The sequence below is a fragment of the Plutella xylostella genome, chromosome 5 (genome assembly GCF_932276165.1).
Source record: "Plutella xylostella chromosome 5, ilPluXylo3.1, whole genome shotgun sequence".
Lineage (NCBI taxonomy): Eukaryota > Metazoa > Arthropoda > Insecta > Lepidoptera > Plutellidae > Plutella > Plutella xylostella.
Genome location: NC_063985.1, coordinates 904,097 through 929,371, shown reverse-complemented (window position 1 = coordinate 929,371; position 25,275 = coordinate 904,097). Strand labels below are relative to the sequence as shown.

Below are 25,275 nucleotides of genomic sequence, written 5' to 3'. Positions count from 1 at the left end.
GGAGTAATTGCGGGCCAGCGTGGAAGAGTCGTAGGTGCTCGGCTGCCATAAGCATTTTAGTGTAATGATGCTTACTATCCAAAAGGGCTGGATGTTTTTGTTCGTAATTTAGAGAAGCATTCTCCAACCGACCACCTACTCTTAAAACGCCGTTCGCATCGAGGAATGGAGATAACTGTAAAATACGAGATTTATGTTTAAGTGAGTTACCTTTAGTCAATACTTCAATTTCAGATGAAAAGGATTCCCTTTGTGACATTTTAACGAGAAACATTAAAGACTCATTAAGTTCATGATTATTTAATGGCTCAGTGTTTCTGGCTTTTGTTTTACAATTTTTTATGAACCGAAACACGTAAGCATACACTCTTTTAAGTTTTAACGGATTCGAATATTTTTCAAAATTTATAACATTGTCTGTCATTTGTTTATTACGAATATGATTGACTTTTAACTCTGGTAAATCTATCTTTATGTTAGGTGTTTGAGGCCATTCTGACTCCGCTTCTGAAAGAAAGGAAGGACCTCGCCACCACAATGATGAGCTAACTAAAACACTTGGTTTTACACCCCTTGAGGCTAGGTCCGCAGGATTATGTTCCGTCGGCACATGCCTCCATGAATCACGGTCAGTCAGTTCGTGTATTTCATGTATACGATTACAGACAAACGCTTTCAAGACTTTAGGTTGCGTTCTTATCCAGCCTATAGTGATCGTTGAATCAGACCAGAAAATCTTTTTGTTAATTTGACAACGAAGTGCCTCACTTACTCTCGCTACCAGACGCGCTCCTAGGAGAGCAGCACACAGCTCAAGACGAGGTATTGTGACGGTTTTCAAAGGTGAAACCCTAGTTTTAGAACATAGTAGGCTAATTGTTACTGTGTTGCAATCATTGACGGTTCGGAGGTATACGCAGGCAGCATAAGCATTTTGGGAAGCGTCCACAAAGCAATGAAGTTCTGTGACGACAGGAGAAGTGCATAGCGTGAACCTCGGAACTGACACTGTAAGTAGAATATTTAATTGGGATATTAAGTTTTTCCATGTTTTTTCAATATTTTTGGGAACAGGGGTGTCCCACTCTAACTTTAATTGCCATAAAGTCTGAAGAAGTATTTTTAATGTGATTGTACTAGCGCTCAGAAGGCCAAGTGGATCGAAAATTTTGCACGTGTTAGACAAAATATTTCGTTTCGTTGTTTGTGTAGTGTCTGTGTTTATGTTTATTGAGAATTTTAATGTATCTGTGTTAGGTGCCCAAGTAATTCCTAACACACTTGATTCTTTGTTTAAATTAAGAGCCTCAGTTTCTGTTTCTTGAGAAAATATTTGAGGACAATTGGTTCTAAATTTACGAATAGGAAAACAAGCAGAGGCTAATGTTTCAGTTACATTCTTATGTATATGGGCTAACTCATGTTCAGTTGAAGCTCCGGTGAGGAGGTCATCAACGTAAAAATCTTTTTGAATTACTTCTGATATTACTGGATCACGGCATTCTTTTGCTAATTGAACTAGACACCTTGTGCTTAAATAAGGTGCAGATGCCGTGCCATACGTTACTGTGTTCAATTGTAGAGTGTCAAGAGGCCTTGAATCATCATCGCGCCACAAAATTAGTTGCAAATGTCTCTGAGACTCGTCCATGCTAATTTGCCGATACATTTTTGTGATGTCGCCAGATAGCACGTATTTATGTTGACGAAACCGAACTAATATACTGAATAAGTCGTCCTGTACAACTGGACCTATGCATTGAATGTCGTTTAAAGATTTATTGGAACTAGATTTCGCGGATGCGTCAAACACGACTCTAAGACGGCTAGTTTCACTTGACTCACGTATTACCGCGTGATGTGGCATCATGTAGCCGAAGGTAGGCCTTTCAATTTTTGTTAAGTGGCCTAGGTCCTCATACTCTTTAATGAAATTTGTGTATTGCTGTTTAAGATCTGGACATTTTTTTAATTTCTTCTCAAGATTTATGAAACGCTTTTCAGCCATTTTATATGAGTCACCGAGTGATGTTTCAGGATCTTCACAAAGAGGCATTAGCACTGAGAATCTACCGTTATCTAAACGCTTAGTAGTGTAACGTTTCGCCCTACCGCCTGCCTACTTAACTCCTACCTACCTAATGAATTTACAAAGAAGATATTTGAAAACACCTAACAAAACTAAGTTGAGTGAAATAAGAGTGAAACAAATACTGCTTTGAATTGGCCATGAAACATCCAGGGAACCCCTACGTTGTGTTTAAACCCAATAAACGAAAGATAGTGAATTAAATAAAACTATGACCTAGAACTGATTACATACTTCCTACCTGCCTATAATTATTGACCTATATACTACAACTTTGATGTATAACTTTTATTTCTACGATAAATACATATTTACAGGTAAGTACATAAAGATAATAATATAGATAATAATGTTTTTTGGTGTTGGTTAATAAGGGAAGCCCCTCCATACGCTTTGTAGGCCTTGATCACTACACCCGATTGAATCAATATATAAGACTCTAAAATAGATAAATAATAGCAAATATTCAATCGGAGCCCTCGTGGAACACAACCATTGACTTGGACATTCCTCCGACCAACTTATTAATCACTTCCCTTGCTCCTAACCTTATATATTTACATGTTTTATATTTATTTCATGTAAATAAATCAACATGAATACATGTTGTCAAAGCTAAAGGGACAATCATATTTATAATCATAAATTAACTGAAACTAGAATAGTTCAATAATTTACAGTATAGTAACTTTATTAAATCATGAATTTCATAATAGATAAGTATTTGAAAATATAATAATATGACTCTAATTTTGTAGCCAAGTGGGAAGTGATTTAGGTATTATTTTAAAAGATTAAATATATAATATGAAATAGTGAATATTCTTTGATCTTATTGGAATATAGGATAATTGTTATGAAATAGTGAATATTATATAAACTTATTCAAATATATTATAAATAGTTGTAATAAATATATCCTAGCTAACTTTATTCCTACTATATCCGTGCTATCTTTATTTACATTAGAATTTATTGATTTAACAAGGAAACAAACACTTCTATGGGTAAGAATTTACATAACTTTCTGAAAATATGCAAATTGGACAGGAATCTGATCTACCTTCAAGCCATTTGTATTTATTGAGCAATATAGGACCAGAAATGATTTAGTTTAAGTATCTAGGACCCTTATTTGTGATATCTTGACACTTATTAGAGTAAATTTCTCCGTCAATCAATTCTTTCCCTGCGCTGTTACTTGTTTTTAAACTCAAAGTCAAATAATCTTCTCTGCCATATAGATACTACAATAAATCATCTTTGAAAAGTTTATTTAAGTATGTATCTACTTTATTCTTTGAATAATTACTATAGCATAGATTCTATAGAAGTATTTATTTACCTAATGAAAAATCAATAATTTGAACAAAGAACCATAGAACAAATTTGAAGGTAGGTGTATATTTTTTATTTGATAAGAATTTATTATTTTTGAAGTGAGATCTATTGTCAGGTTTTAGTTATTTGATAATCATCATCATCATCATCATCACCAGCCCGCTTCTGCCTATTTGTATCTATCCAGAAGTCTCTATTCTAAACTAAAATAAGTTGAACCAAAGCTAGGGAATGTGTAATGTGTAGGTTTTTCTCTAGCTAGCTAAATACTGAATGAGCGAGGTAGAAGACCTTTAGTGTACCTATCTAATCCCTATACCAGTGTGATGGAAATTGCAGCCGTGGGTTAGCGTCCTTCAAGAAATAAAGTGTAGGTATAATTTCTCAATCATATACGAGAGACAAAAAGTAAATAGAAAGGTGACTTAGCTTCGCACACGGTGTTCCGCCTCGGCTCCACGCGCCTGGTCCTCAAGCTCCCACGGCACCGATCACTCCCTCCATCTGACTGTCTGCTCACCACGGCTGCTCACACAAAAGTGAAAAGTGCCCACGCGCTGCTCGCTTACGTGGATATTATCCTCTACCCTCAACTCGCCGATATCAATATTAAGGCTCACCTTCACTCAGAATAATTATCTTGATTATTCTGTGATCCGAAATCGGTACAACGAAGCTTGGCACGAAGTTAGCCGACACCCTGAATGATTTAATAGACAACTTTTCCAAAAATCCCACGGGAAAACCCTTCCAAAGCGCAACAAATCCCTCGGAACATCCAGTCGTAGTTTAAATTCATTATTTGCGAAATAGTTAATGTTTCGGCATCGATGGAACATTACATTCAACCCCTTATATTTTTGTAGTATCGCAAGTATATTATATAATTGAGATATGGAAAAAATATACACAATAATATACACCACCCTTTATTTTCGCAAATATCAAATTCATAGAATTTAAACGATGAAAAATTTGTAAAAGGAAATTCCGATCATCACCTCAATATGTCTGTGTGTGTGAGTGTAAAATGACTCAGATGATTAGCCAACAAGATCCCCAGAAATTATCAAAAATCAACGACCATCCCTATTATTATTTATTATTTACATAACTATTGATCGAATACTTAGTAGATTATTCATGCTCCAATAAACCGGGAACAAGGGGATACCCTGTCGATCAGAAGGATCCAATACTAAATGAGAAACCACAGAACCTTAAATTTATTTTTAAGAATTCTATGGCATCTTTAGCACGCCCTCTTAGAGCACGAACTCTCCCACGCCCTATGTTTTCGACGATGCATCATCAATAGAAATTAATAAAGTTCAAGTCTCATTCTAACAATCCCCAGGAACAATGTCCACCAATCTCCGAGCTTGATGTAGAGTGTAGAAATATCAAGTATCATTTTACCAAAACTAGAAAGAGAATTATTATTGTGAACCATTATTGCATTCATGTTTACAACTGATTCACAACTTTTCAATCCCCCTCCAATCCAGCAAAATGACAAAATTTTGTGTTGAAAATATTTTTTTTTTTTTTTAAAGTAAGTAAGTACATACAACAGTATAATTTGACTATGCTGTCCTATCCTAACAGCAAAATCTTCATAAATATTCTCTTTTGTATAGTGTTGTGTCATTAAGGTGAAATCGGAAACTTTCCTTCAGTGCAGGGGAACAGCCATGATATTTTACTAAAGCCACTTTCACATAACTATATTGTTGTAACTAAGTATGTATTATTTTTTTCAATACTAAGATTCTTAGATATTCAATTCACCACAACTCTCATCCTCTTTCTCTGATTCACGCCACTCTAATAAACAGCAAGGCCTTCTTCCTCCCCACTGATTAAATCAATAAAATATAATGTATCTAATTATTAATTTTATTTTCTATCATTTACCTACCTAAATTTAAAAGAAAATGCATCTAGTTTATTTACACTTCGATCAGAATGTGTTTTTAGTGTAAAGTGTATTTGTTTTCCGTCATGATCAACTTTTGGTATGTATTTTTTTAAGCAAATTGTTTCAAAGTAATTGTATTTTTTTTGTGTAAAGTGTAGTGTGTCGTGTGGAGTCTGTAAAAGGTACTTTGTAAAGACATCTATAGCCTGTATAGACGTCGATGTGTTAATGCGTGCATAGCTAACTTCAATAATAAATCGACTAAAGCGTTTGTACCACGTTTGTGCCCGAGTAGAACCGCCTTTCTTCGCCAATTTACTACAAAAGCAAGACTAAGAGTGTATGGTGTGTAAATTACTTGAACCAATTTGCACACTACTAACTGACGGTCCGATATTATACCCATATTAGGGTCGGATGGCCGTGTGTGAGATGTCCCCACATATTATTAAGTTAGTAGTTTTAAAATGAAGTTCACTATCTTTTATAAAAAAAAAAAATTCTTTTAAGATTTTACTCAATATATTTTTTTTTTAAATTTTATTTAACATAAGTAGCAATAATTCTTGTATCTACACTAGTTGATCATTTGGAAAATATTTGTGAAATAAAGGTAACTTTTGGAATAAGTTTATTTTTTTAGCTAAATAAGTACCTATATAATAGGTAACTACTCAATCAAGTTTTACAGAAACAATATACCAAAGTTTCCCTTATAAATGTGTGTGTGTGTGTCTGAACGAAGTATCAATAAACCCTTCATTTCCCAGTTGTATTTGTCATGATTATAAATCGCACTCAATATTAAATAAGTAAAACTTCATTCTTCATCATCCTTTAATCAACTATGTAAGACCTGGCCAGGTACCTTTAACATTCTTATCATTCAGACTTTAAAATGACGTTTAAAGTAGTTTTCTTCCTTCCACATTCTTTGCCCTTTCAATTTTTCGAAACATTATAATCACGACATAATCCCCGGGAAATGGCTATGTAAATACCCTACCCTTTTGTTTTCTCTGTAAAAGAAAATTATATCAGATCAATTTTACCAAAATTGAAAGTTCCTACTCTCATGTAACAGACAAATCCACCCCAATATTCCATCGATACCAAAACATTAAAATACCGCCATCTAGTTTTTTTTCTACAACCTATTACACTAATACACTATATATTTTATCAAATATGTCTAACTACTACTTCTACTTCAACCATTTTCTACCCTCAGTAACTACCTAAGTCGAAAATAATGTTACTAGGTAACTAAAAATATTTCTGAGATATTACAACTCTCCTTCACAACCCCTATTTGAAAAACACGGTCTCCATTATCCTTATTCTAGGCTGTTTGTGTAAATGTGCCTTACCTGTCTAACTGTCAAATTTATTAAAACTAAACTGTCAATGTCAACCTGACATAACCTTAACCTGTTTGGCTGTTTTTTTTTCCGCACTAATCAAAACAAAAGCATGCGTCGTTGTGTTCAACAACATCGATCGCACGAAGAAATCTAATGTTTACCCGATTAAACTTACGAAACTCTAAAATAATGAGTGAATCTTACAGGTAAGTGTCATTATTTTTTCAAATACCCTGTATGCATGCTACTAAACTAAGTCCTCATGCCCAAATTATCGTGATTCAAAATAAACAACCTCTGAATTGTTAGTTATTTATACATACAATAGCTCTGTTTTACGGATCTTGTGTTTATAATAGACCTATTGTTATAAAAATCTAACTCAATTAAATATCTCCCATACAGTTTTTAATTGATACTGACAAGACTAACCAACATATTTTAACTTATTGTCAACCCCTCACCTTTTAAATAAGTACCTATCCTAATCATTTGGTCTCCAACTCCTATATTTACATAATTTTATTTGAATTATACCTATATCATTATTTGTTTTATTTCAGGACCAAACATAACAATGCAAACCCAACTACACTCTTTGTTGAACTAAACCCATGATAAACCACTGATCAAACCATCCACTGTGACAAAACATTCACAATCCCTCACTAATTATATACCAAAGTTACTATTCTACAATAAGTAAGTACCTATTTCTTTTCTACATATGTTGTAATCCAATTTTAATTATACTACCCTGTACTTAGATTTTGTTAGATTGCTATGAAAATCATACCCCTGTAGATCCAATATTGATTACCTATCATAAAACCATTCACTAAATGTATTATCCTAGTAGTGTACTTAATTTGTATTGAACTAAATAGTATTTTCCTGAATTATTATAATTATGTAAATCCTCATAATACCCAACTTTTTTTAAATTAAATTCTATTCCTCTTTTCAGGATATGACATGCTTTTCAAATGCTGATGATGATGATGATGTTCTATATTTGACAACCAAACTCTGAGACTATACATATACTATGTAGTAAACATCCTGACTCAGGTGAAGAAGCGGATTGCAACGACACTCAAAATAGGAACAACTAAACTACCCACATAACTCTTAACTTACAGAGAATATATTGACACTAAATGAGGTCCAAGCCTACTTTACCTGGTCTAAGACTTTATCAATAACAGTTTACTTGCCCTACATTAATTGTTTTCTAAATTTATTGTTATGTCGGACCGCTACCTTTCATCACTATTTTTTTTCAAATGAGATTATTGTTATATTTTCTTTTCTTTATTAACTGTAACTCATACTTGTATTTGTTTAGGAAAATGTCTGATAATATCTGCTACTAATAATTGGCTCTCTGAAATCTGATAATAAGACATTTGGGCTTTTCCGGTTACTCTAAGTTAGGATGCTAACATAGATAGTGTTACAGTTCTATCCCAACTCCTATGATCAATGTTGTATAATATATCTACTTTTTCAAACATTCCAGTATAATAATTTAAGAGCCTAGTTTTTTAGTATCTAGTCGATGACAAGCAAAGATCCGATCCAGAAGCACAATCAACCACATCAACAAACCAAAGAACCCGCACAACAAAACTCATACAATCAATACCAAACCGAACCAACCCAGCCAAAAGGATAATTAATAATTATAGACTAGTTGCTATAAGTACCGATTCCCCCGCAACCAGGCCAGTCCAGCCCAGCACCAACTACACAAGCTCCGCCACGCAAACTCCTCGATCCACCGATGCAGCCGACTGCACCTCCAGACCGAAATCCCCATCCATCATCTACGTGGGCCAGAATTTCTTTATCTAATCTAATCATTTCAGGTTGTTCATAAGGACTAAAATGCGCCGCGTTTTCGTTACATTTCTTTTTTTTTATAAATTTTTATTTAATAAATCTACTGCTTTTACCTAAAATAAGACCAGATTATCATTATTTTACCTACAACCCCTATTCACTTATAATTCCCTCATCAGCTACATAATCAGAGAGACCGTTCATAGTCATTCAGAGCAACACTAATATGACCTACCTACAGATAAATCATCAGTCTTTATACAACTATGTTTTATGTTATTCTCTTTAAAGGTAAGTACCTACCTATTAAATTTTATAGATAATGTCCTGAACAAGAATCTATTATATTATACAACCCCTGTTGATGATGATGATTATATTCTCTAACTCCACTACAAGCATTGTCTTATACAACCCCTAATCTTTTGTAATTCTTTAATGAGCTACATAACATTACTACAACCCCTACTTATTAAGTAAATTTTAATAAATGAATTATTTCCATTATGCATTCCCTCATCCTAACTTTTTCAACTACCTACCTACCTATCTTCACAAATGCTTCCCTATTACATTCCGTTCCAATACAAAACCTAGCCTCTTGCGCTTCCTATTAAATTTCTTTCGTTTATAAGTTCGATCACTCCACGGCAACAAATTGTGATTATATCAAGGATATAATCACTTTCCTACCCCTAGTATGTAACAAATCATTACGAACAAAACGCAAGAGACTTATTATAACGTAAACATCTTGCAGTGATTTTGTGCAGTCATGAGTGTGCATTACACTGCCAAATATTATACTAGTCTGTGACGCAATAAAAGTTACTCTGTAAAAAAAAATAACCTTCTGTCTTTTTGTTGTTTGTGGTGCAATGCTGCATAAAGTTTTTCGAACTAAAAACAAACTTTTGAAACTTTCTTCTATCCATAAAATTAAAAGAAATGCCTTTATGTGAAAACCGCCATATTGAGTAAATAGTTACTTACTTATCGCAAAGGCAAACAAAAAACCTTAATGTTTTTTCGAGACAAACGTAAGTTACCTATATACTATGCAAAAGAGTGTTCAATATTGTGGTTTATTTGTAAATAAGTACTATCTTAATCAAATTGACTTGTAAATTTTCAGATAAAAGAACAGAAAACTAGCTGCCTGACATCTAACATGAAGAGATGAAGCAAATTCCCTAATATCCTGGTCTTTCGGTACCAAATTGTAACGTTTCGCCCTACCGCCTGCCTACTTAACTCCTACCTACCTAATGAATTTACAAAGAAGATATTTGAAAACACCTAACAAAACTAAGTTGAGTGAAATAAGAGTGAAACAAATACTGCTTTGAATTGGCCATGAAACATCCAGGGAACCCCTACGTTGTGTTTAAACCCAATAAACGAAAGATAGTGAATTAAATAAAACTATGACCTAGAACTGATTACATACTTCCTACCTGCCTATAATTATTGACCTATATACTACAACTTTGATGTATAACTTTTATTTCTACGATAAATACATATTTACAGGTAAGTACATAAAGATAATAATATAGATAATAATGTTTTTTGGTGTTGGTTAATAAGGGAAGCCCCTCCATACGCTTTGTAGGCCTTGATCACTACACCCGATTGAATCAATATATAAGACTCTAAAATAGATAAATAATAGCAAATATTCAATCGGAGCCCTCGTGGAACACAACCATTGACTTGGACATTCCTCCGACCAACTTATTAATCACTTCCCTTGCTCCTAACCTTATATATTTACATGTTTTATATTTATTTCATGTAAATAAATCAACATGAATACATGTTGTCAAAGCTAAAGGGACAATCATATTTATAATCATAAATTAACTGAAACTAGAATAGTTCAATAATTTACAGTATAGTAACTTTATTAAATCATGAATTTCATAATAGATAAGTATTTGAAAATATAATAATATGACTCTAATTTTGTAGCCAAGTGGGAAGTGATTTAGGTATTATTTTAAAAGATTAAATATATAATATGAAATAGTGAATATTCTTTGATCTTATTGGAATATAGGATAATTGTTATGAAATAGTGAATATTATATAAACTTATTCAAATATATTATAAATAGTTGTAATAAATATATCCTAGCTAACTTTATTCCTACTATATCCGTGCTATCTTTATTTACATTAGAATTTATTGATTTAACAAGGAAACAAACACTTCTATGGGTAAGAATTTACATAACTTTCTGAAAATATGCAAATTGGACAGGAATCTGATCTACCTTCAAGCCATTTGTATTTATTGAGCAATATAGGACCAGAAATGATTTAGTTTAAGTATCTAGGACCCTTATTTGTGATATCTTGACACTTATTAGAGTAAATTTCTCCGTCAATCAATTCTTTCCCTGCGCTGTTACTTGTTTTTAAACTCAAAGTCAAATAATCTTCTCTGCCATATAGATACTACAATAAATCATCTTTGAAAAGTTTATTTAAGTATGTATCTACTTTATTCTTTGAATAATTACTATAGCATAGATTCTATAGAAGTATTTATTTACCTAATGAAAAATCAATAATTTGAACAAAGAACCATAGAACAAATTTGAAGGTAGGTGTATATTTTTTATTTGATAAGAATTTATTATTTTTGAAGTGAGATCTATTGTCAGGTTTTAGTTATTTGATAATCATCATCATCATCATCATCACCAGCCCGCTTCTGCCTATTTGTATCTATCCAGAAGTCTCTATTCTAAACTAAAATAAGTTGAACCAAAGCTAGGGAATGTGTAATGTGTAGGTTTTTCTCTAGCTAGCTAAATACTGAATGAGCGAGGTAGAAGACCTTTAGTGTACCTATCTAATCCCTATACCAGTGTGATGGAAATTGCAGCCGTGGGTTAGCGTCCTTCAAGAAATAAAGTGTAGGTATAATTTCTCAATCATATACGAGAGACAAAAAGTAAATAGAAAGGTGACTTAGCTTCGCACACGGTGTTCCGCCTCGGCTCCACGCGCCTGGTCCTCAAGCTCCCACGGCACCGATCACTCCCTCCATCTGACTGTCTGCTCACCACGGCTGCTCACACAAAAGTGAAAAGTGCCCACGCGCTGCTCGCTTACGTGGATATTATCCTCTACCCTCAACTCGCCGATATCAATATTAAGGCTCACCTTCACTCAGAATAATTATCTTGATTATTCTGTGATCCGAAATCGGTACAACGAAGCTTGGCACGAAGTTAGCCGACACCCTGAATGATTTAATAGACAACTTTTCCAAAAATCCCACGGGAAAACCCTTCCAAAGCGCAACAAATCCCTCGGAACATCCAGTCGTAGTTTAAATTCATTATTTGCGAAATAGTTAATGTTTCGGCATCGATGGAACATTACAGTAGTGTTCGTGAAATGTTGTTCACAGAACTCATCATTAGCACATAAAGGCTGTTTTATGGACTGAACTTCTTCAAGAGCCCAAAACTTCGTTAAGTTTTCATGAATTTCTTTTGTAAAGTTACAATGAATCTTGTTTTGAGTACCATTATGTTTCAGGTTACAATTATTAAGAGTGAGGGGTCCTACCACAATCCAGCCTAACTTGGATTCTTGAAGGATAGGCATACCAGGCCTCGACTTGATTTGTTTAGGTGACATGAGCTCATAGAACACTTCTGCACCTAAAAGAAGGTCAACTTCACATGGCTGATAAAAATTAGGATCGGCCAGCTGTATATGTTCAGGTAAGTTAAGCTGTGTGACGTCTACAGGAACGTTAGGTATGTGACCGGTAATTTGAGGCATCACTAAACATTTAAGGTAAGTACTGAACGGGTTAACTAATGATTCAATACTCAATTCACAGCTTTCTGACAAAAATATTGGCGCATTGTTTATGCCCGTTACATTTGTATTTATGTTTTTACCTACTAAACCCATTTTATGTTTCAGGTTCGAGGTGATGAATGAAGATTGGCTGCCCGCATCGAGTAAAGCACGAGCAACGTAAGTATTTTTTGTTTCAGGATTGACAACTTTAATTAAGGCTGTACCTAATAGGACTTGGCTTGGAGTTTGTGCTGATAGTGACACAGGTAAGGAGTTTAAGACTGTGTTACCAACGTTATTATTATCCGATCTATGTAATAAAGTATTATGTTTTTGTTTGCAGATCCTACAAGTGCCACTCAGTCGACACTCAGTAGCATTGTGACCTCTCCGTAAGCAGTTCGAACAAAGGTTATGTTTTACGACTTCGTTTGACCTACCTTCCGGAGATAAATTATGAAACTTGTTACATTCAACTATTCGATGTTTATCATTACAACACGGGCATGATGGCTGGCTATGTTTTTCATTGCTAGAAGCTACAAAACTTTTGCTCTTTTGTTGATGTGAATCTTTATGATAATGTTCATGTCTTTTTTGTTCTTTATGAAATGTGAACGAAGTTTTCTGTTCACCTTTGCTAACTAACATCGTCTCAAGAACATCTGCTCGATTGCGCAAAAAAATCAGGAATTCTTTTAAAGTAGGTAAGTCTGTATGACTGTTCTTTGACTCTTCCCACTTTCTTAAAGTCACAGGATCAATTTTTGTTGACATTAAATAAATTATTAAGATGTCCCAGCTATCTGTAGGTAAATCGAGGCTTTGAAGAGATCGTAAATTTTTTGTGATGTGATCAATCATAAATCTAAGCGCCTTATGCGATTCACGAGCAATTGGTTCGAAATTAAATATTGCCTTTAGGTGATTATTTATTAATATTTTTTTGTTATCGAACCGTTCGCACAAAAGTTCCCAAGCTACATTGTAATTCTGAGAGGTAAACTCAATAGATTTAATCACAACTGCCGCGTTTCCTTCTAAAGATGCCCTTAAGTAGTGAAATTTATTTATGTTTGAGATAGACTCATTTGAATTAATTAAAGAGTCAAAGGTATCCCTGTATTCTAACCACGTAAGGTAATTGCCATCGAATTTGGGTAAATTAATTGTGGGTAGTTTTACATTATTAAATTGCCCACTACAAGCGGCGGAACAAGTTGATTTGTTGGAGCCGTGATTTTCATTTTTATTTTCGTTAGATTTCGAATAATTTTCAATTATTTCTTGAGCAATGGAAACTGTGCTGTAATATTGGGATTCAAATAATTCCCTTTCAAGATATTGTTGCTCATCATCACACAAAAGTTCAATCCTAGTTTGAATGTTGTCAAATTCAAAGAATAAATTTTCTATTTTTGTTAAGCGAATAGTTAATTCTTTGATCTGTAAACTTGTAATTGTTTCTACGGTACACGTAGATAAAGGCATCACATAATTACGAAATTTAGTTAATGCTCCCTTTTTTGTACCTCTTAAAGTATTCAAGTCTTTAAGTTGTAAGTTATTAATATTTACGCCTGAATTCGCTTCATTTCCAGAGGAAGGCTCGGACTTCTTATCACTAGAGGAAAACATTATCGAAGGGCACGTTCAATCAATTAGACTAAGTAGGTAAATGTGCATCAAACCACTTTGTAGGTTATTGAAGAACTCCTGCGATCAAGTCTTCGAAGAAACCCGGCGAGTGCCACGAAGCGAGCGCAGCGGTAGGCTAACAACAGCCTGCCGGCCGCCGGGTGACCTCTGCCGTTGAAGGTCACACGGAACTCGTGGCGCCTGGAATTGTTTCGGCAAATTCTATGTGACTAACTAATAATCACTGTTGCTTATTTAGGGAAAATATATCTACTAGCAGCTTAGCAAAGTTAAGGCTAAGTAAAGTAAGCTAGAATTAATTTATTTTTAATGAATTGAACCGCAGTAGCAACTAATGAAATAATGAGAACTTTGAGAGCGTATTTTTTAAGTCAATTATGATTCTAACTATTTTATTTGTTATGAAAATTTGTTAGAAGGGTCTAAGGAACAATATTATTTTGCGTATAATTTGAAAATGCAATGAAATAAGCGTTAATTTGACGATATAAAGTAGGTAGGTATGTATCGGAATTTATGTCGATACGCCGATGTTAAAATAAGCACTGATAAGATAACTTATAATGTTAAGAAAGCATCTTATTGCACAATCATTATGCTCATGAGATAAGGAATGCAAGCTAACATCAAATTACACGCATATGTAAGCCTGACAAGCGCAAAACAAGAAAATATTTTCTTACCTAGAGCAAGTCTGGTTATAAAGAAATGGTAATTTTACTCTCAGAGTTTCGCACAACTTATACACAAATTAAAGAGGAATAGGAATAAGGAAACTCTCCTTGCACTTCCATGGAACACGGCCGGCGATCAGCAAACTCGGGCTCCGGTCCGGGGGCTCCGCGGGGCACGCTCCGCGTCGGTCGCCTCAGGAATTTTAGATCGTTCTCGAATGTTCTCGATGGCTGGATAATGCGTTGCAGATCTTCGAAAGTACGGTCGCCAGTTTTGTTAATAATGATAATGAGAAATTAAAGATTTTATGCACCTTTTAAACTTTATATTATTGATTAACGTTACAGTCGTATTTTTGAGTAGTTAGGCAGGTAATTAAGTACGCGTCTTGCTTGCGCGGTGGCTACGATCGGTTCTGCCGGTGCTTGCGTGTGAGTGGCGGGGCGCGGGCGCAGGGCCCTCCCCGCGCTCCGCTGCCGCACCTCTGGTCAGCTACAGGATGTTGCCGTCGGCGTTAACAATATATATTTTTTTAATGATTAAGGGCTGATTTTTCAATGGTCAGATAAGTATTATCAGAAGAATAAAATTGTTGCTGACATTGTCAATACAAACATTCAGATGTGACATCAACAACTTTATTCCTGAGATAACACTTATCTGACTAGTGAAAAATCAGCCCTAAGTATCATAAAATGTTATGCCACATCGCCGTCACGTCATTCGGTAGCATGGACTGAAGGTAAGCGTTCAGTTCGGTATCTTACGCAACGGTCGCCTCGCATAGTATTCTATGTAAAGAAATTCACACAATACAAAGAATCATCATCATCATTATCAGCCCGTATCTGCCCACTGCTGGGTATAAGCCTCTTCCCCATCTATACATATATATACAAAGTATACCACTTACTAATTCTACTTTTTCATCAGCATTGCCGACGCCGTTTCTCCATATATTTTTTTTAAATCCGTTTGTTCTGATACACACGTACGATACCGATTGGTGGGGGCTTACCTTAAGCAGTGGGCGTAACTCTTTATTCTCCCACTCACTGTTTCTAATTAATTTGTGTTGTCTTGTCAGAGATTAACGTCGTGCCAATTTTAGATTCTGCGCCCGAAATAGCCAAGGACACAGTTGTTTATTTTGTTGAAAAGTTATTGGTTGTATATGTTATTCAGATTGTAAAAGAAAACTCATAAATATATACATACACTCACAAGCAATGAACCTGTAGGACCTGTAGGTACTACAGGTAATATATTTTGTTAGTTTAACTTCTGTAACTGTATCCAGATTGCGCAAAAAAAAGATTAATATTATCTATCCTACATATCAATTCGCTATTAGACTTCTACAGTACCTAGAACGCTACAAGTTAACAATGCAACGTATGAAACCCATTCCGAACTACAGAGAGCCACGTTTCGCAAAGCTTCTAATGAAAGCAAACATAACGTTAAGGTGAATCGTTGTTTTACGGACAATAAAATTGCTCCTGTACGGAGTAGTTGACAAAGTTGGTCTTACGGACACAATATTACAAACGGACCAATTCGAAAACAGCAATAACATGATACAAAGTCACTGCTAAGATTACTAAGTTGTTCTGTTGTGTGCCATTTGAGAGTACAGTGAAATTGGAGGTACGGAGATTATATCAGATACCGAGATATATCTCCGTTAGAAATCACTTTTATATCTATAGCGATATGATTTCGACGAACGGGCTAACACAGTGATTAGTGTCAAATATATATTATTATTATAATTTTACTTATACAGGGTGTTGTAAAAAGGGTATACTAAGCCGAAACCATGCTGCACATGCTGGTTTCGGCTTAGTATACCCTTTTTGCAACACCCTGTATAAAAAATAAAGTCGATACTAAGGGTGATTTGCACCAAACAGTTAATCAGAATTAAATATATGGTCCCTTGCTCTTATTATAAGAGATCATAGCTTTAATAATAATATTACATAATAATAATATTATTATGTGGGGACATCTCACACACGGCCATACGACCCTAAACTAGGCAGAGCCTGGAATATGGGTATCACTTAGCTGATATAGGTATCTACAAAAATGCATAGATAGATAGATACATATTATAGAGGTTTATATAAGTGTCATTACAGTGCGCAGTGGTCGGCGAAGGTATAGCTCGGTTAACGAACGAATGTGGCTGGAAAGTTTGAAAGCTCATGCTTTTGAAGCTTTTAGTTTCTACTGGCGACGAATGGCGTAGTGGTTAGTGACCCTGACTACTGAGCCGATGGTCCCGGGTTCGATTCCCGGCTGGGGCAGATATTTGTTTAAACACAGATATTTGTTATCGGGTCTTGGATGTGCCCGTTCAATGGCAATAGGCCCGCCCCCTATTACATTGGGACTAACATAACACTCTGGCGAAAAGTGGGTGCAGTAATGCACCTCTGCCTACCCCGCAAGGAAGGAAGTAAGCCTTAGGATTCTAAAGGATTTAAAGTTTTCTTGAATTTCAAGAAAACTATAGTTTGTGTATTTTGTGTATGTTTTAACCCACGGCTGAAAAAACTTGTATTGTAATTTTAAGACTTTACACAGACAGTGATGTCGATTTTGAAGGCAGAAATTCTAATTTTAACGCTGTCAAACTAAAGAAATTTGCTAGCATAAAATGACATTTACGGAAACAATCATAGAGTCGAATTTTAAACAAAGAAATTAAGGTTTTGACAGCTCTAAATTTAGAATTTCTGCCTTCAGAATCGACATCAGTGTATGTTTTATTTATTTATATTTATTGTAAACTACTCATCATTCCATTTAACCCAATTTAGCTAATACCACCCACACTTCACAAATAAATCAATTTTTCACCAACCTATACTATTTCGTTTAAATTTATACCTTACATCCGACATCGGCCTTTTCCTTCGTCACAACTCGGAGGTTTAATTTAAACTCCACCCATGTTCGCTCTTTCCTATTGACACTGACAGTCCTAAAATAGTTGAACGAAATCTGGATGGACGAAAACACGAGTTTGACAGCGGAAATTGTTCGATTAGGTAATGCATATAGCTAAACTAAGAGTGGCTTGCACAACAAAGTTAATCAAAATTAAATCCATGACCAATGAGAAGACATGACTGTAACCATGCTCAAGTTGCTTTCGAGTGGCAGCCTGGCGGAAGAAGGAGACCAGGTAGACCCGTACAGAGCTGGAGAAGGTCTGTGGAGGCGGAAATGAAGAGGGCAGGTCTATCGTGGGCCCAAGTGAAGGAGGCGGCTCAAGATAGGGAAACGTGGCAAAGAATGTCTGTAGTTCTAAGCTCCACAGGGGAGTAATAGGACTTAAACCAAATCTATGACCTCTTGCTCCGACTTTACACTGTCAGAGCAAGAGAAAAACTATTTAATTTTGATTAACTTTGTTGTGCAAGCCACCCTATAACATAGAGAAACAATCAGCTTGGGTTCAATCCCAACCGGGATGATTTGTTTCTAGATTAATATACTCACGAGCAATGAAAAAGTTCCAGTGAGAAAAGTACCAAATTACTCCTAAACGAAAAAAATATAGGTAGTATGTTTATGTTAGTCCCAATGTAATAGGGGGCAGGCCTATTGCCATTTTACGGGCACATCCAAGACCCGAGAACCAATATCTGTGTTTAAACAAATATCTGCCCCGGCCGGGAATCGAACTCAGGACCTTTGGCACAAGAGTCAGCGTTTCTAACCGCTGCGCCATCCGGTCGTCAAAAACCATAATAATTGCAGTTTACTGGCCGAGTTCAGTGCGAGATCGAATTCTTCCTCACGTTCCGTTCTCACATTTCTTTTCTAAAAGGATTTATAGTGATAAATCTCCCAACTTGTCCTGATATATGGTTTAGTTATCTCACTCCACTTGTTTCTATCTAGTAGGAAGTGCAGTATTTGTTTCACACTGTTGAGATAGTTATCTATGTATATCTTAACCATTAACTTGAACAAATCGAATCTTATATTTTTTTAAAGAAATGGCATTAAATATTTGTATCAATTCCCACCTGGTACATGGCATATTTAGATTAAGCACATCTACACATGCAGGTAAGAGCGATGGTATACTTCGTAATCCTAACTTCTTAACTAATATTATAATTAAATGCGAAAGTAACTGTGTCTATATGTCTGTTACAAGCTCGCGGGAACAGTTAGCATAAATCCGAAATAACCTATTGTACATGTCAGCACCAATTCGAACCCGGATATCTGGCGTGAGAAGCGGGTGCTTACCAGACAGAGCTGCCACCGCTCACAATCGAAGCACCGCTGAAAGTCCTATATTTCACAATGTAATATTTTTCGCTAGTAATTAAGTGGGTTTATAAAGATGTTAGGCACCTGTCGGGTAATGGCGCCATAAATCTATGTAATGACGTCACTAGAGATCGCTTTGTTACCGGACATACTTTCACAGGACACTTAGCAGTAATTGGACGATAAAAGAGCCCTAACAGGCAGGTTGGGAGTTTAATGCTTCATACATTTTAATTTGCAGCCACCATGTCGGCTGTAAACAAAAAATTACAGCGAATGAAATAAAAATGTCGGTTATGCTTGTGGGTACAATGCGTTGAAAAAAGAACTGCTTCACTCACACCTTGTACTAATGTACTCACTTGCGGGGTAGGCAGAGGTGCATTGCTGCACCCACTTTTCGCTAGAGTGTTATATAAGTCCCGATGTAATAGGGAGCGGGCCTATTACCATTTTACGGGCACATCCAAGACCCGAGAACAAATATCTGTGTTTAAACAAACATCTGCCCCAGCCGGGAATCGAACCCAGGACCTACGGCTCAGTAGTCACGTAGTCAGGGTCACTAACCACTACGCCATTCGGTCGTCGTATATTTATTTATACCTACGGGAATATTTAGGTGTTATAATTATGTATATGGGATAATGTACAAAAGCCACCAAATGGTGCTGAAAATGACTAAAAGTTACAATTAAATGATCAAAACTCGAAACTTGGAAGACTTGTAAAATTATAAATTTATTTGTTTATTTGTAAACGCTTTATTGTACACATAAAATCAAACAATATACCTAGTTACTAAAAAGTTATAAATTTAAAAAACACATAGGACGTATACAAAGGCGGGTTTCCAGCCAACCTAAGATTGGGTGAAAGAGAAATTAGAAAATTAAATCTTGTTTCTTTGAGAACCTAAATCGTCTTATTTACTATTTGTTTTCAAACTTATTGGCTTAATAATAAGCTTCCGAAGACAATTTAATTAGGTACCTAGTATTGTTTTAGATTCATTTATTGTCAAACTACGTTTAAGGGTTTAAAACGGTTTCAAATGAAATAATTAAAGCATAGTTTAGTTAGGTACCTACCTTGATCCATGTATCCTTATCTTAATATCTGTATTCCTGATGTTGTTACTGTGTTTAGTGTGCGCCGACGCTGTGTATATGTTGTTATAAATATGTAATACAAACCAAGCGCTTGCCGATAAACTGGAATAGCAGTTTGGCAATTTTTGTAGACTAAACCATGCATGTTGTTTTTTGGATAATACTCGTAAATAAATAATAATAATTGCCATTCCAACAGTCATAATTTTATTTAATATTTGAACGCAATACTTATTTAAGTACGTTTTTAGTTCTTAATAGGTATTCTTATCCTAACTAATATTATAAATGCGAAAGTTACTGTGTCTGTCTGTCTGTCTGTCTGTCTGTTACTCTTTCACGCCAAAACTACTGAACGGATTTGAATGAAATTTGGTATACATACGGTCTAGACCCTGGGAAAGAACATAGGCTACTTTTTATCCCGGAATTCCCACGGGAAAACTTTTTAAGGCGAAGCGAAGCGCGCGGGAACTGCTAGTACACTATAAAATGTACTTCAATATTGCGTCATTTCCATCATCATCATCATCATATACCTATAGCTGTCCACTGCTGGACGTAGGCTTCTCCCAAAGCACGCCACTGGATGCAATCTTTAGCTTTCCGCATCCAATCATAACCAGCTTCCTTTCGCAAGTCGTCACCCCATGTAGCCGGAGGGCGTCCCACACTACGTTTGCCTTCGCGGCCTCCACTCCAGAACTCGTTTACCCCATCGTTCATCGGTTCTTCTACAGATGTGACCAGCCCACTGCCACTTAAGCTTACTACACCGTGAGCTATGTCGGACTTTAGTTCTCTGTCGGATTTCGTCATTTTCGTTTATGAGTAATTTGTTGCTATGTATCTGGAACATTTTCATTGCTCGCAATCGTATTTTTGAGAGCGATACCGAACATACAAGCGCAAACACATGGCGTATAGTCTAAACAAGTCTAACCCACAACAAACGACGATTCAATTGTCCGAGAGGATGACTCAATTATTCTATTGAGTGAAATCCTTTGGACGAGTTGGTCAATACTCGATTTAAACGGAGCAGAGGCGGTGCAGTGTTTGAATGTCACACATTGTTCCGGTTGAAGAACATTTTTTTTACGGAAAATAATTCTATAATGGAAAGAAAGATACACACACAGAAACGACATAGAAATAAGAAAAAAATTAGCATCTTGCAATACACGGCTCGAGTTAAATCCTTTCCATTAGATACGCTATTGGGTGCAAAAACTACGACACCAATTCATTTATTTTCACATTCCTACAACGACATTTTACAACGACGATTATACAAACGATCGTATATTGTTAATCTAAGCTTTTCTTGGATGGTGCCCGCTTATCTGAAGATGACGTTTATAGTACAAGCAATTTAAACGCAATCAAATGATGTTAATTGTCTAAACAAGTTGCAGAAAAGTAAAGATTTATTTTACTATCAACTTTGAAAATGCCTCCGTGCTAGGGTACTTAAAGTTTGTTTATTAATATATTTTAATTTGCGCGGCAGTCAGTCATAAATTACGTGCTACAATAGGGCTTGAAAACTTGCCTAAGTAATTCTATTGAATTATTTCGCCAACTTAATGGAATTCATTGTTATTTTGGACTAATGCCAAAAATTACTCTTTAGCAAATTGTTGCCGTTTTAGAAAATAATTCCTAGGAATGAAGCCGTTTCGTTACTAATTTTAATCACCGTTAAACTTTTTAAATAGGTACTTTATTTATGACAATACACGAAGTTTTGGTCCAAAATTTTGAAAATTCACCAAAAAATATACTTTTCCATAGAAACTTTTTGGTCATGTGAATTTTTACTATACAAATCTAATTTTTTCGCTAATTTCCAAAACTTGTCGAACTAAAGTTGTTCAGAATGATCTCCTGAGTCACACCCTGTATAGTGACTTTAACTACGTCGATAACGAACCCGTGTAGCGGCAACATTTGTGTTATCTACATATTATTATTGAGCTTGGAACATAATTGTTTCGACAACGTAACAAAATAGCTTTTAACATCTTTGTTTAGTTTGGCAGAAGCTCTACAAAGAATGTTGACTTTTACTAAAGCATTTCTGAACAAGGCCACTTGTGTACGAAATGCAAGCAATCGGCACAATAACGGGAGTGTTTTGAAGTTAGGTATAAGTACCGAAATATAACAATAATTTTGAACGGCACAGTTTTATTTCAGCTAAGTTTGCCAAACTGTAAGGGTGACTTTTAGCAAACGATAAACTTATTTACAATTATGTTAGGTATTTAAATCAAATCTCAAATACATTTTGTATTGGCATGCGTTTGACGGGCAACTAAATACGTTTAACATTAATGGTGAGATTTCCACTTAATTTTGTAGGTAAACGGGTAGGTAAACCATATTTACTATTTGACTAACACAGTAGGTTTTGAATGAAAAAAAATGGTTTAGACTGCTTGAGACCTTCAGAATAAAGCATATAGCATAAAATCCAGAGATTTTTTTGGAAGGTTAGCAAATGCTCTCAATTTTTCCGAAACAAAAACACAGTAATATTATTTATGACGCTATTGGTAACCGAATGAACCGTAAGCAGACTGAAACAATTGCTGGCCTAATGGAAAACCCTTGTCTTTGATGTAGTGTTTCTGACAATTAACAAGTATCGAGTTTCAGCCTATATACCGCAGGCTACTGTAAGAACTAAAGTCTATTCTTTTATAACGGACACTAAATTGACAAGTGCAAATGTAAAAATTATTCAAACAAAATGAAATGTAGTTTAGTAGGTAACTGTCAAAGCCACAGTGCAATACATTTGATGTCGTTTAAATATTTGGTGCAAGTCACCGTAGACCAGATTTTATTTTACTTGACATTTAACCCTATCTGAAAAAATACTGTTATCCCCGATTTCTCATTTTAGAATTTCAAGTTTTGCAGTACACAGTATGAGATATCGTGCTATGATTGGGTGAAATATTATTAAGCTGGCATTAATAAAATTGCTTTGGTAGATTTAGGGTCTGTTTCACAATGTCTGGTTAGTGGCTACCTGACGGATAAAATACATGCTGTCACTCTCTGTTATTATTTTTTAGACAGTGACAGCATGTATTTTATCCGACAGGTAGTGACTAACCAGACATTGTGGAACAGGGGCTTACTGATATTAGAAACAGGGCCTCATTTATAGCGTCGACAACCTGTTTTATAATGTTTATATTTTTCCTAATTGTATTTCTACGTGTTGTATATTATCTAATAAATGATTTAATACTGGCGCTTTAGAAATAGCGAAACTTTGGCAAACAAAGCCGAACCCTCATTGAACAAATTTCCTGTCAGCTTAAAATGCTTATCTTGTTATCTGCGGCGCGGCTTGCGATAACATATTGTTCACACCCTTGTCAAACTACAGACAATGGGTACGCCCCCTTTGAAGTATTTCAGTCCTACGACCTCAAACGATTACTAGCCAACCGAAAACGCTGAGATACATAAATACTCCGACCGAAGTAAAGAAATATAGACGATGATAATTAATGTGTGTATGTTTTTGAACAGCGGAATATAATTTGACGCATGGTTTAAGTGGTTAGTTACTACTTTTATAATAAGGCTGTGTTCCCAGTAGACAAACTTTCCACCCGATGCTAGGCGCGCAGTTGCAAATTGCGTAGAGTAAAAGCTTATAAACTATTTACGTACCAATAACAAACCTACGGCATACTTGTCTTAATGTCAGCTTCAATAACTCTACCTACCGATGACTGGTAGTTACTTTCATACGAATTTGAGAGGTTGTAACTTTGTGCCAAAACAGATAGATAGATAGAATATTCTTTATTTGTACACACACACATAAAATAAACTTACAAAACTTAAATACTAACAAATATGTACAAAAATGGCGGTCTTATCGCTTGAAGCGATTTTTTCAAGACAACCTTAGGGTGGAAGGATATGAAAATAGTATGAGAGTCACCGGTAAGTAGAGCTATTGAAACTTGCAGTAAACCTACGACACTAACTCAGACGGGGCCAACAGTTATCCTACTGGGAGCGCAGTCTAAAATTCTATTAGTATTAACCCGACCCAGCTCAGTTGATCGGAATCTTTGTGCAAAGTGCATCAGCTGAAAATGTAAGCGCCTTATCTCCCTGAGCCTGGATCATTTCCCACTACGGAGCTCCGCTGGCTGAAATATGGGGATAAAACTGTTATTTTATAAAGGAAATTGAACTTGCAGCATATTGTTAGCGAAGTTTTTATTTTATTTTCGAGGTAAAAAAAGGGTGTTAAGTTTGGTGTTGGTTGTGTTACCTACGAGTATACTCTTTGTCTATGCTGTGATATGTAGCTTAGATTATTATGTATATATAATATTATTTATTATATTTTCATGAAAATAGGTTTAGCTGTCAAAACCAACACCTATGTAAATGTAAATGTGTTGTAAATAGATCATCGAAAAGAGCTTTCATCCCCATCCCCAATCCTCGCTGGTTCTCGAACTTAAAAGATAGATAGATAGATAGATTCTTGATTGCACACACAAACAGAAAATACACAGGAAATGTACACCATAGACGCTAGACGGTACAAATGGCGTCCTTATTACTAAGAGTAATTTCTTCCAGACTACCTCAGAGGAGAGAAATTATACAAGAATAGGGAAAAGTGCGTTTAACCGTCGAAAAACAGTGGACATGCGCGTAAAGTCGACTGACACCGATCCACTTGTACTGGAAAATGAAAGCCTACAGACAGTATCCCGTTTTGTGTATCTCGGCAGTACAGTCACCAACCAAGGTGGGACGGACGAAGACGTTGCAGCAAGAATAAATAAGGCGAATGCTGCCTTCGCACAACTAAGACCAGTGTGGGACTCCAACGTGCTCAAGGGTCGCGTGAAAATCTCCCTTTTCAACTCCGTCGTCAAATCGGTTCTGCTGTTCGGTTGGGAAACGTGGAGAGTGAGAACGTGTGTAAGCAGACCTCCATCGAACAAGAAATTGCATTGCGAAAATGGAGATGGATTGGCCACACAATCAGAAAAGGAGCCGAGAGCAAAGCGAGCATTGCCTTCGAATGGAAACCGCCTGGCGGCCACCGCAGACGCGGTCGCCCCGTGCACACATGGC

General features: G+C 35.7%; 2 protein-coding genes and 1 long non-coding RNA gene across 3 annotated transcripts in view; 1 reads left to right on the top strand and 2 right to left on the bottom strand.

Moving 5' to 3' along the window:
- Positions 1-25,275, bottom strand: part of LOC105383460 (probable G-protein coupled receptor 158) — a 132,096-nt gene that overhangs the window by 97,610 nt on the left and 9,211 nt on the right. The window lies entirely within an intron of this gene.
- Positions 6,534-8,028, top strand: LOC125491351. Its single transcript, XR_007268254.1, has 3 exons — positions 6,534-6,921; positions 7,279-7,417; positions 7,683-8,028. It is a non-coding gene; the product is annotated as an uncharacterized LOC125491351 (long non-coding RNA).
- LOC125491345 lies at positions 11,505-15,244 on the bottom strand. Its single transcript, XM_048633035.1, has 2 exons — positions 14,734-15,244; positions 11,505-14,230 (listed from the first exon to the last, which is right to left on the bottom strand). Exon 2 carries the CDS (start codon positions 14,027-14,029, stop codon positions 11,762-11,764), a length of 2,268 nt encoding a protein of 755 aa, XP_048488992.1. The 5' UTR covers positions 14,030-14,230; positions 14,734-15,244; the 3' UTR covers positions 11,505-11,761.

Bases quoted from the DNA above. Each gene is read 5' to 3' on its own strand.
- LOC125491345 (XM_048633035.1), bottom strand. From the start codon at position 14,029: ATGTTTTCCTCTAGTGATAAGAAGTCCGAGCCTTCCTCTGGAAATGAA.